Source organism: Nelusetta ayraudi, unplaced genomic scaffold (assembly GCF_046127955.1).
Source record: "Nelusetta ayraudi isolate G7.1 ecotype Tasmania unplaced genomic scaffold, CSIRO-AGI_Nayr_v1 ptg000011l, whole genome shotgun sequence".
Classification (NCBI taxonomy): domain Eukaryota; kingdom Metazoa; phylum Chordata; class Actinopteri; order Tetraodontiformes; family Monacanthidae; genus Nelusetta; species Nelusetta ayraudi.
In genome coordinates this window covers 4,077,961-4,092,067 of record NW_027466061.1, presented here as the reverse complement: position 1 = coordinate 4,092,067, position 14,107 = coordinate 4,077,961, and the positions used below count along the sequence as shown (strand labels likewise).

At 41.9% G+C, this 14,107-nt stretch overlaps 1 protein-coding gene across 1 annotated transcript in view; it reads right to left on the bottom strand.

The window, feature by feature from the left end:
* tspoap1 (TSPO associated protein 1) overlaps nt 1-7,788 on the bottom strand; it is a gene marked incomplete at its 5' end in the record, with an annotated part of 56,900 nt that extends 49,112 nt beyond the window's left edge. The window contains 2 exons of the mRNA XM_076020145.1: nt 3,183-3,449; nt 6,952-7,788. Coding sequence (XP_075876260.1) covers nt 3,183-3,449; nt 6,952-7,788 — 1,104 coding nt within the window. The remainder of the gene's footprint in view (nt 1-3,182; nt 3,450-6,951) is intronic.
* Nucleotides 7,789-14,107: the final 6,319 nt, after the last annotated feature.

Sequence of the window (14,107 nt, the reverse complement as noted above, 5' to 3'; positions counted from 1 at the left end):
ATGGTAGGCAACACAAGGTGTAATGTTCCTGACTGACCAAGTGAGCGATCAACATTTTACGTCTGAATGAAGTGTCTTTGAGATGACCACGTGAAATGGATTTCATGACAGTAACATGCTAAATTTCAGTACAATCAGGTCTCCTCTGCAGACGCACTGCCCCACTTTCAGTTTCCCATAGGTACAAACTGGGTCAGCAGTGACCTTTAAGACAGTGCAATGCAGACAACCCACTGCAAGAGGCAACAGATCAGCAGCAACGCCGCTGTTCAATAGTGCTTGTCCCACTAAGGAGTCCCAAAACATATCCCCAGTTTATGCCAGCTTCCAGTTGTCTCATTTCATCCACATGACTGTTGCTCACTGGATATTTTCTCTTTTTCAAACCATTCTCTCTGGGCCCTGGAGGTGGTTGTGCGTGAAAATCACGGTAGATCAGTGATTTGTGTCAACTGACATCCAAATAAATGTGAGCATCAGGAGATTTCCAGCGAAGGGCTCCCCTGTCGTGGGATGGTCAGTGTTATTTGTTCCATTACTGGCTTTGATGCCGTGGCTAATCTGATCAGTATGGGCTGACGGCATTCAGGGTAAGTGCTACCATAGTCTGAATTGGAACTGCAGCTGGAGTTAAGTCTTTACTGTTGCACAAATGATCCGTTTAGTAGCAGCAGCCTGGTTTTCTCGGGGAAGGATGAGGCAGTCACAATCCTTTATATATATATTTAAAGCAGACAAGTGTTTTGTTTTACTGCGAGATAGCTGGCCCTCTATAGAAATGCTGTGAATAGCTAACATTTGTTGAGACACAGAGCTGTGTGATTTCAAGGCAGGCGTAAAAAGGACAAGGGTCAACACACACAAGTATGGTTATTGCACACTGCTGCACGCATTTAATGACAATATGAAGATGACTCCTGACTGGAGCCCTGCAAAAGCACAACTCTGCAAGCAGAAGCCACAAACAGCAGCCCCGTCCTCGGTGCTGTTGACAACAAATATACCCCTGTCCCCTCTAGAGGGTGGTTTAACGTTTTAAATGAGCACTCTGGTGCCCTTTGGCTTGATAGCCAAAAGTGGGCGGGCACTTGTATTTACTGCAAATGCCAGCTGGAATAAACAAGCCCAAATTTTTGGACAGATTTTTCCCAGTGCTACCACAACCTACCGACACAAAAGGTCTTACAGTGAAAAACATACCTTCCTACTTTTTCCACCAAAAGCCAAAAACATTACTGCTATTATTACAATCGCCCAATTCTGACAGAATTTGAGCAACAAAGACCCTGTTATACCTCACATTATTGATCAAATGTTGACTTTTCTTTAGAACAGATATTTTTAAGGTACAAAATGCGATCATGTGGCACCATATTGCATAACTGCTGCAGGCCGGTCACTGTAGATCACTAAAAATATCACAGTGAAGCTACATCTATACATGCAACAACATAACTATTCAGCATAAACTAAGAGTGAAAGCTCAGTGTTTAAAAACACAGCTGAGAATCAGCAACAGGATAAAATGACCATGCAATTATTTCAAAGGCACACATTTCTGCCAACACAGATCTTCTCCTAAATCGTGTGCTGACAGCTTATTCGGGGGGTTTCTACAACATCACAACTGTGGCAATGAGGCAATAAAGCAGCAGGGGGTGGGCAAAAACAGTGGGCTTTGTAGCCCAAAAATGAGTGCCTTGGCTAAATGATGGGTTACAGTTTCATCTCAGGATAACGATCAGACTCCCAAGGCAAACGGACCACTACACTAGCTAATGCATAAAATAGACACAGAAGTACTACACTTTAAGTTAATGTGTGTATGGAGAGCTCCTGAGCAGACCTCAAATTGATTGAACTGCCTCCACACAACGTGGAAGGGAAACACTGCAACCATGTCTGTACAATGCAACAAACCACCAACTCCTTTTTAAGAGGACAACAGTGGATTAGCATTTACCGAAGGAAACTTTATTTTACAAGTCAGGAGTTATAATTCCATCTATTGCCTTGCAGTGATGTTCCCCAATGTCACATGGACACCTCAAGCGTCTCTGATTGATTTTCAATTGGCTACCATTAAGTGGATTAAGTGCGCTAACAGGCTATGAAGAGGTGTGAAATTAGGCACAAGGCTGCAACACATTAGTCTGATACCTGCCGACTATCTTTTCCTCTCGTGGCAACAACACGTGCATGCCAGTGTCAAAATAATGAGCCCATACACTAACAACGACATCTCACAGATTGAGACCAATCATGAAAAGCATATTCTATACATGCCTTTTAACCAAGATTGTAATTCTCTACAGAGTTGTATTTCATTGAAAATTGAACATCAGCTAATTACTTGTAGACTGCGAGGTGAATCCAACTGCAACTGTACCTCTTAAAGTACACAGACAATGTTTAGAGAATTAATATTACTGGCCAATCAAAACATAGAACTGAAAACAACATAAAGAGGACTGCTTCACTGAAGCTACCATCACCATCCCTTATGTTAAGTTTTAAACTGTAACTATTAATTTGCAGTTGTTTTGGCTATAAGGACAACTGAGTATTGGCAAAATGCATATCCAGTTAAAAGGTCCCTGCAGTAAAGGTCTTCTACCTCATGGCTGCCTGGTTAGTTCTGTATGTCATTTCCTTTAACAGCATGAAAGGAGGGTATATCTCCCTTGACACATGGCATGATGCTATAGGATGTTGTACACCTGTCCATACACTTGTTTAGATGCAAAATCCTGATAGAATACAATCTTAAACTCATCCAAAACATATGGAAAGGAGACCCCTTCCATGGGACACCATGATCATCTGATGGTGTTTACTAAGTAGAGCTGGCAGAGGAGAGAGGAATCCTCACATGTACTAACAGTCAGGAATCATTTGTATTGTCATAATTATAGTTAGTTGTGTTTACATTTATTATATAACTTGATTTTCAAAATTACTCAACCCATTCAAGGGAGACCAAGGCTACTGCTTTAAAATATAAACATGGGGCCATGAGCTGAAATTAATATCATGCCTGCAAAGGTATGTTTTTAAAAAATTACAAAGTGTAGCATATAAATGCTTTGTGACATACCGTGGGGTGAAGAAATGTGCCCCAAACACATGCCTGATGCTATTTTTCCCATATTATCAAATAACACCAACAGTAAAACACTTACTTTGCGCACGCCTTCCACTTCAAATCCATTGAGGTTTGCATAAAGCGAATGGTGCCTTTTTCCCAACAGTGACGTGGTTGTGCCATTGGCTTTGGTGTGGACCGCCTTGTCCGAGGGCTCCTTAGACTTATCCTCCTGATCTTCAGCACCCCCCAAGTCCCGAGCTTGTCGATCCAGAGCGTCGGCCACCTCGCGGCTCCCCGTCTCTGTGTGTGCCGCCGCGGGCTCCGGCTGCTCGGGCCGGGTGCACAAGTCGTACATCACTCTCTGCCAAAGTCAAACATCGCAAATGGGATCAATGTGACCAAATGGGGTACCTTGCCAAGACCAAGCCATTGCAAGCTTTTCATCTGCTGGAAGGAGAATTACATGGATCAGCTGTGGGAGGGCAACTTCAGACGACGTCACCTCACCGTCTTCCTTTCAGTTCATAATCTGGTGAGAATGTCTACACGCTTAATGACATCACCAGTTGGTGTGTCATGATGATTAGTCCCAGATGAAACAAGTTATGAAGCGCTGCCTTTGTCCTCATGCTGCAATGCGTTCCAGAATAGGGGAGCTCCGCGCTGAAAACGTGTTAGATGTTCTCTGCCTCGGCTTTTGAAAGCAATTTGCCGTATGTCACCATCCTTGTAGCGCGCGGGGGTTTGTATCTATCGCAGCATAGCACCCACAATCTCACAGACTACACTGGCACTCTCTACATGCCTTACCGATCTGTCAGATGAGGGTTTCTCACAGACCTCTTCACAAAAGGAAAAAGGACACAACGATCCGCTGCTCATCCTATATCCCAGGCCCAGCTTGAATGGCAAACCAAAAAAAATAAGCAATGAAAAAAAAGGGAAAAAAGGAGAACAACCTAACTAACAGGTCTCTTCTCCAATCCCCATTCAGGTCTGGGTCGAGATGTAGGTGGCAAACTGACTCCTCGGCTGGTGGTCCGTCCTCGCTGATGCTGCCGCGTCAAAAGGCATTTCATCCAGACGCAGCGGGACTCGACTGGTTTCCTAATCCCATCTTGGTTACAGCGCCGTAAAGGTGAAGAAAAGAGGACGAAGGGAAAAATATGTGTGCGTGTGTGTGTGTGTAAGACAGCCAACGTCGCTGAGAGGAGGGGGCAGGGAGGACTGCCTGCATCGTCCTATCACAAAAAAGCAGGCTTTGAGACGGGGCCCAATCACTACCGCCACTGGGGCTCGTTTCCATAGAGATGACGCTGGAATGATGTTGCCTCCCTATTGATTGTTAGAGAGGCAGTGCACACTGCAACACAGGGAGGCAGTAGGAGGACAGCAGAGGAACAAGTGTCCAGTCCAGGCCAATCCTCATGTTTTACTGCAGTTGAACCCCGAGGAAATAAATGTCTGCTACTGTGATGGATGTCAGTGATTCTGCCTTGAAATCAGGCACCAAAGAAAAAGGTGCAAAGTGGTGCTTAGAAGAAGCCCTGCAATGTAACACATTTACTTGACAGTTAACCTTAATCCATCTCATTGTTGAGTAAATAAGCGAGGCAGCTTAACAAATCTCCTTGACAAACAGGAGCCATTTGATACAGACAGGAAGGTTAAATCCTCATTTAACCCTGTCGTTTTGTACATTTATATTAAAGCACCAAGGCACATGCAACTCCAGCTAAAGGAACCATTACTAGGTTTCAACAGCAACATGACAAGTACCATTTTTGCAAAACTATAAAAGCTGTACTGTAAGAGAATTAAAGGGACAAAGACAAAAAATAAGACGTTTTGACGGCTCTTCCTCTGTAACTATTAGGATGTGAACTGTTAGAAAAGTTTTAGAAAAAAAAAAAAGCATTAGCAGGCTAAAGCAGCCCAGAGTGCACTATACTTAATAGCTGAATCCTTGCCAACCTTTAAATGGATGGCAAAATTAGCAGAAAGGATGGATGAGTTAAGAGTGAATGAATGTAACAAAGGCAAATTAAAGCCACAGTTGCAATATAACAGTCAATGTTGTTGCTTTAGAGGTCACAGTGACAGAGGCTATTTCTCACTTAAAAGAACGATATATGGTTTCATTCAGTGTTTTCCAACCACTGTGCCGCAGCACACTAGTGTACCAGATGATAATGTCAGGCGTGCTGTGAGAAATTATCCAATCTTGCTTAATTGGTCTAAAAAAAATAATAATAACAATATCAATGGTCAAGTGACTGTGGTTTATAAAGATTGTAGCCTATTTTCCTCATTCAATCCCCCTAGAATATCCGATATGTGTGCATCTGAACAGGCCCAGGTTTCACACTGAGTATGAATAATTTAAGAGACAATATTGTCATTATTAGGCTAAAAAGTCTCATTTTATAATATTTTTGGTTGGTGGTGTGCCATGGGATTTATTCAACGTAAAAATGTGTCTTTGCTCTAAACGTTTAATTAACTGATTAACTGTTTTTGTAACATAATACAGGAATAGTAAAATATAGCTGTAAAACTGAAAACAATATCACAACAAAGTTTAAGTTCAACCCTTGCAGCATCCATCCATCCATCCGTTCATCTGTCTAACATGTTGACCTGACTGCTGGTTAATTACAAAATACACAAAAATAATAGTTTCATGTTAATATGCAAGAATTAATTATAACACTTCCTCTGATAACTAGGCAGCTGGCTTCCACAAGCCTGTCGCACCAAACTGCGCATGTACTGTAGTGAGTAAGCCACTCATGCAAAAAGGCAACCACCCATTTTCTATGACTGCTTCTCCTGCACTCAGGGCCATTGTTGTGCTGGAGCCAAACCCAGCTGTCTGGGGGCGAGGGTGGGGTTAACCCCTGGACCAGTCACCAGTTCATCGCCAGTTCATCGCCAGTTCATCGCCAGTTCATCACAGGGCAAAATGCAAGATCGAAGTTCAAATGCAAACACAGTATATTTGTTCGAAACAAAGGCCGCATTGAAGCTATTGTTAACCAGCTGATTTGGAGTCGATTGGCTGATGTGCTTGATGCGTACATTCCCATTTGACTTCTCTCTGATGCTCAAAGCTGGTAGATAAAACAGGATGCTTCTGAAAGGCTGTGCAATGGATAGGAAAACAACAATGAGATTTGGCAGGTGGACACTCCCTCATACACGCTCCAGCTTTAATTCATAATTTAATTTCCTCTTTGGGAGAAGTTGATCTAAAATTTAAGAGACCGAAGCACACTGACCTACTTCTGCCACTCCAGGAAGAACAAACAGATGCAGCCCCACATGTTAACCCTGCCTCTCTCCTCCTGCATAATTCTCACACACACTCGCACACGTACATACTCCTACCGTCACATTTTTGATACAATGTATAAAGACGGAACCGAGAGAGACTCCAAAACTCACAAAAATAAAGTTTCTGATTATTGTCTTTGCTGTTACAATTTGTTACCCTGTTGTGTTGTGCTATAACAATTTATGAATTAATAAGGCTGTTTTTTTTTTTCAGCATAGCCCTTTAATTTGCAGTCCGGTGTGATGTGTTGCACGTAAGGAGACCAATAAACCAGACTGATTTAATGATCAAAGTTGTTGTGTTACCTCGTGTTATTAATATGATGATGATGATGATGATGATGATGATGATGATGATTTTCGTCGATACACTAATTGTGAAACAGCTTGCAAGTGTGCAATGATGCATAGCTTTAAATGAATGTAATGCAGCAATAAATAATTTCATTATTTTGTGAGTTTTTAGTTGTTGTTTTTTTCTGGAAATGTGTTGGGTCTGTAAATGTAAATGTGGGTTTGTAACTCACCTCCATGTTTCTGTACGTGCATTTGGAGGGCGTGGTCTCCTCTGACCTGAAGAATTCGGTGCAGCGGGGGGGCTGTTCGTCCCAGCCTGCATGGGTAATGCTGGGAGGGTGACAAATTTTTAGAGAGCCCGTTTGACAGGTGTCCCAGGCTGCGGTGGCAGTGTGGAGGTCAGCTGCTGGAAGGGCACTCCCCAAAGGCCCCTCCTGCTGATCTTGTTTGGGTTTCTCCTGCACAGAGTGCAAAGCACTGTGGGATCTTTGCAGCAGGGCTCTGCTGTAGGTTATAAAAGGATCTGGGTGGCAAAAGTTGTGGGCGCCGTCCTCCTGTTTTCTTGAATATTGTTTGAAAATACAGGCAGGGTAGTCTGCTCTTTGTTTCTCCTGCAACACTCCCCCATGGGCTTTGAGCAGGTTGCAAAGGAGGAGAGCCTTCTTGAGCTCCAGTTGCCCCCTGTGACGTTTAAACACTGGCTGCTCGCTATTTACCTTCTCATACAACAGCAGCAGGAGCTGCTCCAGCTTTGCATACGTTTGTCCACGGAACAGATGAGCAGACCCTTTCCCCGTCCACCTGACTTCTGGATGTCGCCCACTCTCTTTGACTCTTGTGGCCTTCGCTGGTAGACGGCGCTGTCTGTCCGAATACCTCTCCCTTTGCCGCCCCTCTCTGGCTGCCAGTTCCTTTGAGGCCCTCTGATGTTCCTCCTCTGCTTCTTCACGCAGGCGCCGGAGCTCCACGCGGAGGCGTCCACAAGCCCGCTGTGTTTGGTCCCTCTCTCCTTCCAAGTCAGCATGTAGCCTCTCCAGTTCTCGTCTGTAGTCCGTCTGGCCCTGGCATGGGTTACCCCGGTCTTTCCTCATGGTGACATGCTCAGACCACAACATGCAAGGAGAGGGGGCACATTTACGTCCACAGAAGAAGGACCATGTATCAGAGCTGAGTGCATGAGGATTATGGAGGGGTTAGGAGGCATGCAGCATGCACTTATCACCACAGGTTGCTGGGGAAAAGGCAGAGTGGAGGGTGTGACAGAACGAGAAAAAAATGGTAAGGTACAATGAAAAAAATAGAATAGAAATCAAGAGTTGCACGTGCTGAAATTTCATATGATAGTCAGTTAACTGTTTTTTGTATGAAGTGTTATACAGACATTTTGCCGAGAAAATTACAACAAAAATATGAATTGATGAATAGTTGTGAACATGACACTGAAAGAAGGATAATGTATTGACGTTAAATAAATGAATTATGGTCAAATAATTTTTTAGACATCAGAGCTCATGTTTGATATTTTTATAAGAGAACATTCTGATTTGAATGACGAGACCATTTCCCAAACATATCATCGTCCTGTATTTGGACCAGGGAAGACACAGTGAGGATATTTTTCAGTCGTGCCGAGACATTACACAGAAGACTTTTACAAAAGTAAATTTAAGAAAGAAAGAAAGAAAGAAAGAAAGTAATAAAGAAAGAAAGAAATATCCATAATACAAATCACTAGTATAATATTAATAAGTTTAAGGGCGCCTTTCAGGACAGTCAAGGTCACCATACATCAATCACTGAAACATAATTTGGACCTACATTGAATCAATAATAATAATAATAATAACAATAATAATAATAATAATAATAATAATAATAATAATAATAATAATAATAATAATAAAAACAACAACAAACTTTTAACTCAGCATAATATATGCGTTTGTTATTTAAAGGGAATGCCATACTTTACTGAACATGCAACAAGTGAATAGTAAAGTAGAAGACAAATGCACCGTTAGCGTCCTCATATAGCTCAAGCGTCTAATCGTAACACACCCAATTTAGCGGTGTCCCCATGGACGCGCTGGCTCAGTTCACGTTACACAGGATGGAGACGTCGCTCCGGGGCTAATTAGCTAGCCAAATTCTGAAAACCATTAATTGGTCAAGAGTAGCATGCTAATATGTGTAGCGCAATTTATAAACGTAGAGGTAGTCACCGTAGCACTGTACAACTCCACAAGGTATGTTAGTCGCTACTACTAGTTAGCAAGTGCAGCTAACCGTTTAGTTCTTTAGCAACAACTTGTATTATAACTCACCTCGCAGCAGCCGACGGACTAGTAACTTTACAATAAATGAGCTACGTTCTTTTTCATTTACATGAATAAGATGGTTTGAAAAAAAAAAAAACAACAACTCTAGCGTGACTCAGACAATTAGTTAGTAGTTAAAGGTCCGAACAGCTATTCAACTTGGGTTTGTTTATCTGTCAGGCACCAGCGTCATATTCGCCGTCCGTGTCCAGCGTCATTGTACTGGTCAGAATAGTGTTGCCTTCAGGGTCTCCAAGGAAATGAAATGCCCTTATCCGTCATCTCCCTTTTATTAGTGTCCTGCTCTCGGTGGATTTTTTTTTTTTTAATGACGTTCAATCTGTCTTGAGCGGATATTTTTGTGCATGTCTGTTTGAAATGGTACCTGATCAGTTGTTTGTTGTATTTTTTAAACAAATTAAATTAAGAGAGTCTACAGTACCAGAATGACAAGACGATGAAGGCAACACAACGACTGCGCGCAACCAACTTTTGTACAATGATGACCACTAGTGGACAGAAACTGTAAGTGCATAGTTTAGATGTTTGTCTTTTTTTGCACTCAGATTAGAGGAACGTTCGTCAGTCAGAATTAACATGACAACCAGTCATTCAATACATAAAATTGTTGATCGCCTGTAAAATGACTTCCAACGTGTCGAGTGCTACAGTTCTGTTTCATTTACACATAACTCTAAGCCTCTAATGTTACTTTTTTTTTTCTTCTCAACTTTTGTGACAGAAATGTCAGGTTCCAGACAAAGTTTAACTCACATTCCAAAAATGAACATGACGTGCTTTCAACAAACACAGAGGGGAAAGTAGGCAGAGATAGAGCAACTGGCCTGCATTCAAAACGACTTGTTCAAAGACACAGGGAGAGCACAAAATGTAGACGAATTAGAAAGACGATGAAGGGAAGGAGATAAATTGATTGTCGTGAATTCATGCAGTCAGCCAAGCTAATCAGGAAGGAGGTGACACTGGTGTGGCAGGCAAGGGGATGATTGGAATGCAGGCATGTGTCAACATGACATACTGTCACCAGCCATTATTTTTTCCATTTTGATATTTAATAGATAAAGTGTCACATCATATTTAAATTGTCTTTCCGTGACATTTTAGTGAATTTATCCCTGCGTCGTCATTGTTGAGGAAATGATCAGCAGAAATGCACTGTTAAATGTAGTGTATTGGTGTCTGACTGTCAAATTCAAAGCAATGTACAGCACACACTGTAAGAGATGAACCATGCCATCTCTGACTATTGGGTGGCATTTACAGGTGAAGAGATGGAGCCTTTTTTGAACTTGGAATTCTGTAGTAGCGTTGAAGTGTTCCTCACAGGCTGCGTTCACTCTGTGTGGGGAGACAGAGGAGCAGATTTTCACTGCTTAGCGATACCAGGTTGCACTTGTGCAGCTCCCTCTCTCGTTTCTGTCCCAGTCTCATCGCGCGTGGCAGGCAAGCTGGGAAGAAGCAGAGCTAGGGCGGCAGAAGGAGGGAAAATTTGCCGCAAAAGAGTCCCCAAGCTTGCTGCCTCCTTAATCATTCAACACAGCTCTAATCTAACTAAGAGTGAATTCCCCCATCTATGTCCCTCTGTATAAAAAAGCAGTATGACTTCTTGTCTGTGCCGTTTAGGGCTGAGACACGTTTCTTGCAGGATTCAAACAGCTGCATCGCTTCCGGCTGAATGACATCTGGTTGATGTTAGCATATTCATCACATCACAGCTTTGCAATACTAAATATTGCTTGTTGAAATTTACCTAAAATTTACCTTTTAAATTGCTGATTGTTTATGTCTTTGTCATATTGTTGCAAACTTTCTATTTCCACATTACATACGTTGATGCAATATACAGTGTGTTCCAGCATTTTCAGTTTTCAAACATTGTAGGCCCAACCAGCAGGTAGGAACCTTTAACAAACAAACAAACAAAAAACAAAAAATATCTTTGCAAAATGAAAATGACATAGTGCACAAAAGGCGCTTTGCAATGCCTGGCTGAAAAGCTTAGAATGACTCTACATTCAACTTCACAAGCTGCAAAAACAGCTTTTTCGCTGGGACCAACTGATAACAGCTGACTAGTTTGCCAGTGAAAGCTGCAAATGACTGGATCTGACAAATTGGTGCCACTTGAGGAGCTCCAATAAGAGTCTGCATAATATGTTGGTCACAGCAAGAATACTAAAGTGTCAGTTGTCTGCTGATGTTAAATTTCAGCTGAATATTATCTATTTTAAAACAAGGACAAAGAAAAGGCATCACTTTATTTTTGACTACACAAAAGTACTATCAGATGGACATAATGGACATGCAAAATAAATCCAAAAGGTTTGGGATGCATTCCAACAGGACTGTCAGATTAGCCATTGACAAGCCTGGAAATGATCCTGTGTCAGGACAAGCGACCAGGTTGAGTAACTGTTGAGTCATTGTCAACAAGGCAACAATGGGCTTGCAATGTGCGGATATGGCCTCATTAGTGAACCAGATTTCATTGTGGTCATTGCAAATCATTTTCAAATCTGCTGGTCCAGAACCTTAACATGTGCTCCATTTATTGCACTTTCACTCTCTTTTCAGCAAATTCTTAAATTTCATAAAAATTTCAATAAAAGTTTCAAGCAAAAATAAAGCATCTATTTTCCCTCAAATGCATCGTTATGAAACAACCCAGAAGTTATGTAATGGACCTGCAGCATTTGGTAACTATGGGTATAAACAAAAGTGTCACATCAACTTTATTTGACAATTCGGTATTAGATAATCACCTAAATTCCCCTCAATTCATAGTTCACAATTGTTAGGGGGTATTTAAAGTAGAAGCCGTTTGTCCCACTTGGGACGAAGAGGATTAAGACATAAGAGTTAAAGTAGAAGCCATAATGTGCTGCTACTGTATCTACAAACTGGGGTGTTGTTGTCAACACCCGAGATACTGAATACTAGCTGACTTCATGACCTACCTAAAAGAATGGTCCAGGACAAAGGAAGCACACTGCCATATTTGTGTCAAGTTAAGTTACAGCTGCGGCGGAAAAGTGACTTAGATAACCAGGATCTTTGTGAGAGCTGGACTTCCTGACATATAGCTAAAGGCAATGTTCATAAACTTACTACCCCATCCTAGGATACACCTAGAAGGTAAAACGACTCCCACATTAACCCACTGAAACCGTAGAAGGCTTCTTTTTAAAGAAATGTTCCCTGATTCAGACGGGCTCTGGTTTGCAAAGGTAACAAGCGTGTAAAACCTGGTTTTCTCTGAGCCTTTTTCTCTTTTGGCAGCTTTAAATTCAATTTGACTCTTGACTCATTGACTCTTGCAACACCTCAATCCGAGCAAATCAGTGGTAATGAGCAAAGCTGCAGCCGAATGGAGTTACTGAAGTCAACAGAACGAGTGTGAGATCATGTGGGTATGTGTTTTTCTTTTTCTTTTTTTGATTCACAGACGACTGAGGCTATAATCGCCGTTGACCATCTTCACATCCCTGTGAGGCACCGATTCCCAACGTCCAGGAACACGTGAATCCTCTGACACATGTGGTCACAAAGTGGGAAAAAGACATGGCCAGAGGATCACATTTCACCTGTGACATACAAAGATTTTATCTTGAAGGAAAGAACAACAGGAATAGAGCGGTAGTCACGAAAAGATGTTGTGCAAAGACAGTAGTAGTAAAATCAATTTTCTTTAAATGTGACTGGATTTGACAAAAATCAAAGAGCTGATCCTTGCAGTTAGCAGTCAACAAAACAATTCACTCTGCGACTTAGAATTTCTTTCAAAGGAATTGTTAAGAGTAATTATCTTCTAGACGTTTGACTGCTTACTGCAATACTTTGACATCTGAACTCATAAGTATTGATGTGTCAAATGTGTCAATGTGCTACTTCCTAATAAAAACTTTGACAACAAAGACTGCTGAACTTTAAACATATAAAGTTATGGTGTTAATATGATAGTGTTTTCACAGCTGCAGGGGGTAATAATAACTCAAGAAAGGACATTTTGATAAAGACATGTCTACATGATTACTTTACAACCATATCTTGTGTCTCATGCGCAACTTCTAAAAACACAGGGAGACACATTCCCAAAGACAAACGTAAGTACACGGGCTATTCTACTAGAAATATGGCCAACTTTGGTCAAACTTGCCCTTGTTATTTTTTTCACAGGTCTCATTACCTGGGGTTTAGAGTTATAATCTCAGTATTTCGACCAGAGCACTGATTCACAGTTGACAACTTTGGAAGAAAGTCTCAACTGGTCCTTGAAAAAAACTGTGTAGCCAAACACCACCTGGACGTAGGCATCACCTGCAAAATCAAAATGTTCTTCTTTTTTTTTTTTTAATGCAATGTGGTATGATTTGTATCAGTATATGTCCAGGGCGAGAGTGAGAGTTGGAAACAGATTGATGACGTTTGAAGTTGACATTTTGACACCACTGCCATCCGTACAATTTCAAAATCAAGGCTCCGCTGATGTTAATGCTGCTCTTTGTCCTCATGCCACTGAGGTTGATGCTTCCCATCAACCCCACAGCACTAAATTGTAGAGCCTGACAGATTTTTAAAGGCTCAGAAGCCTCTCGTGTTCAGTTCAGCTTGCAGCTCTTTTTTTTGTCTCTCAATAGATCTTTTTTCACATCAGCCATCCTGGCAAGGGAAAGTTGGGATAGCGCAGGGATTTTACATATCAAGGCTCTGTTGCATTCATATGGAAAAGAGTCGGAATGGTATTCACTTGAGAAGCATTGCCGGTGCCGACAGTTTCCGAAATTGCGCCCACCTTTACGGGACACACGCTGCTGTGGAAAGGCTGCTCTATGACACAGTCTTTAAACCACAAGAAGTTTTTTTTTAAAGGGGAAAAAAGGTAATCCTTATTGCACATACATACCCACCCACAGGGCCCAGCCCAGTCTCCCTCTGCGACTGTGTGCAGGGATGAGCAGGACCGCACCTTCTGCAAATGTTGCCTGAAACTGGAGATGCAGGGGTACCAGTGAAGGGTTGGTTTTCATCGCCTTTGTCCTTTTTTGTT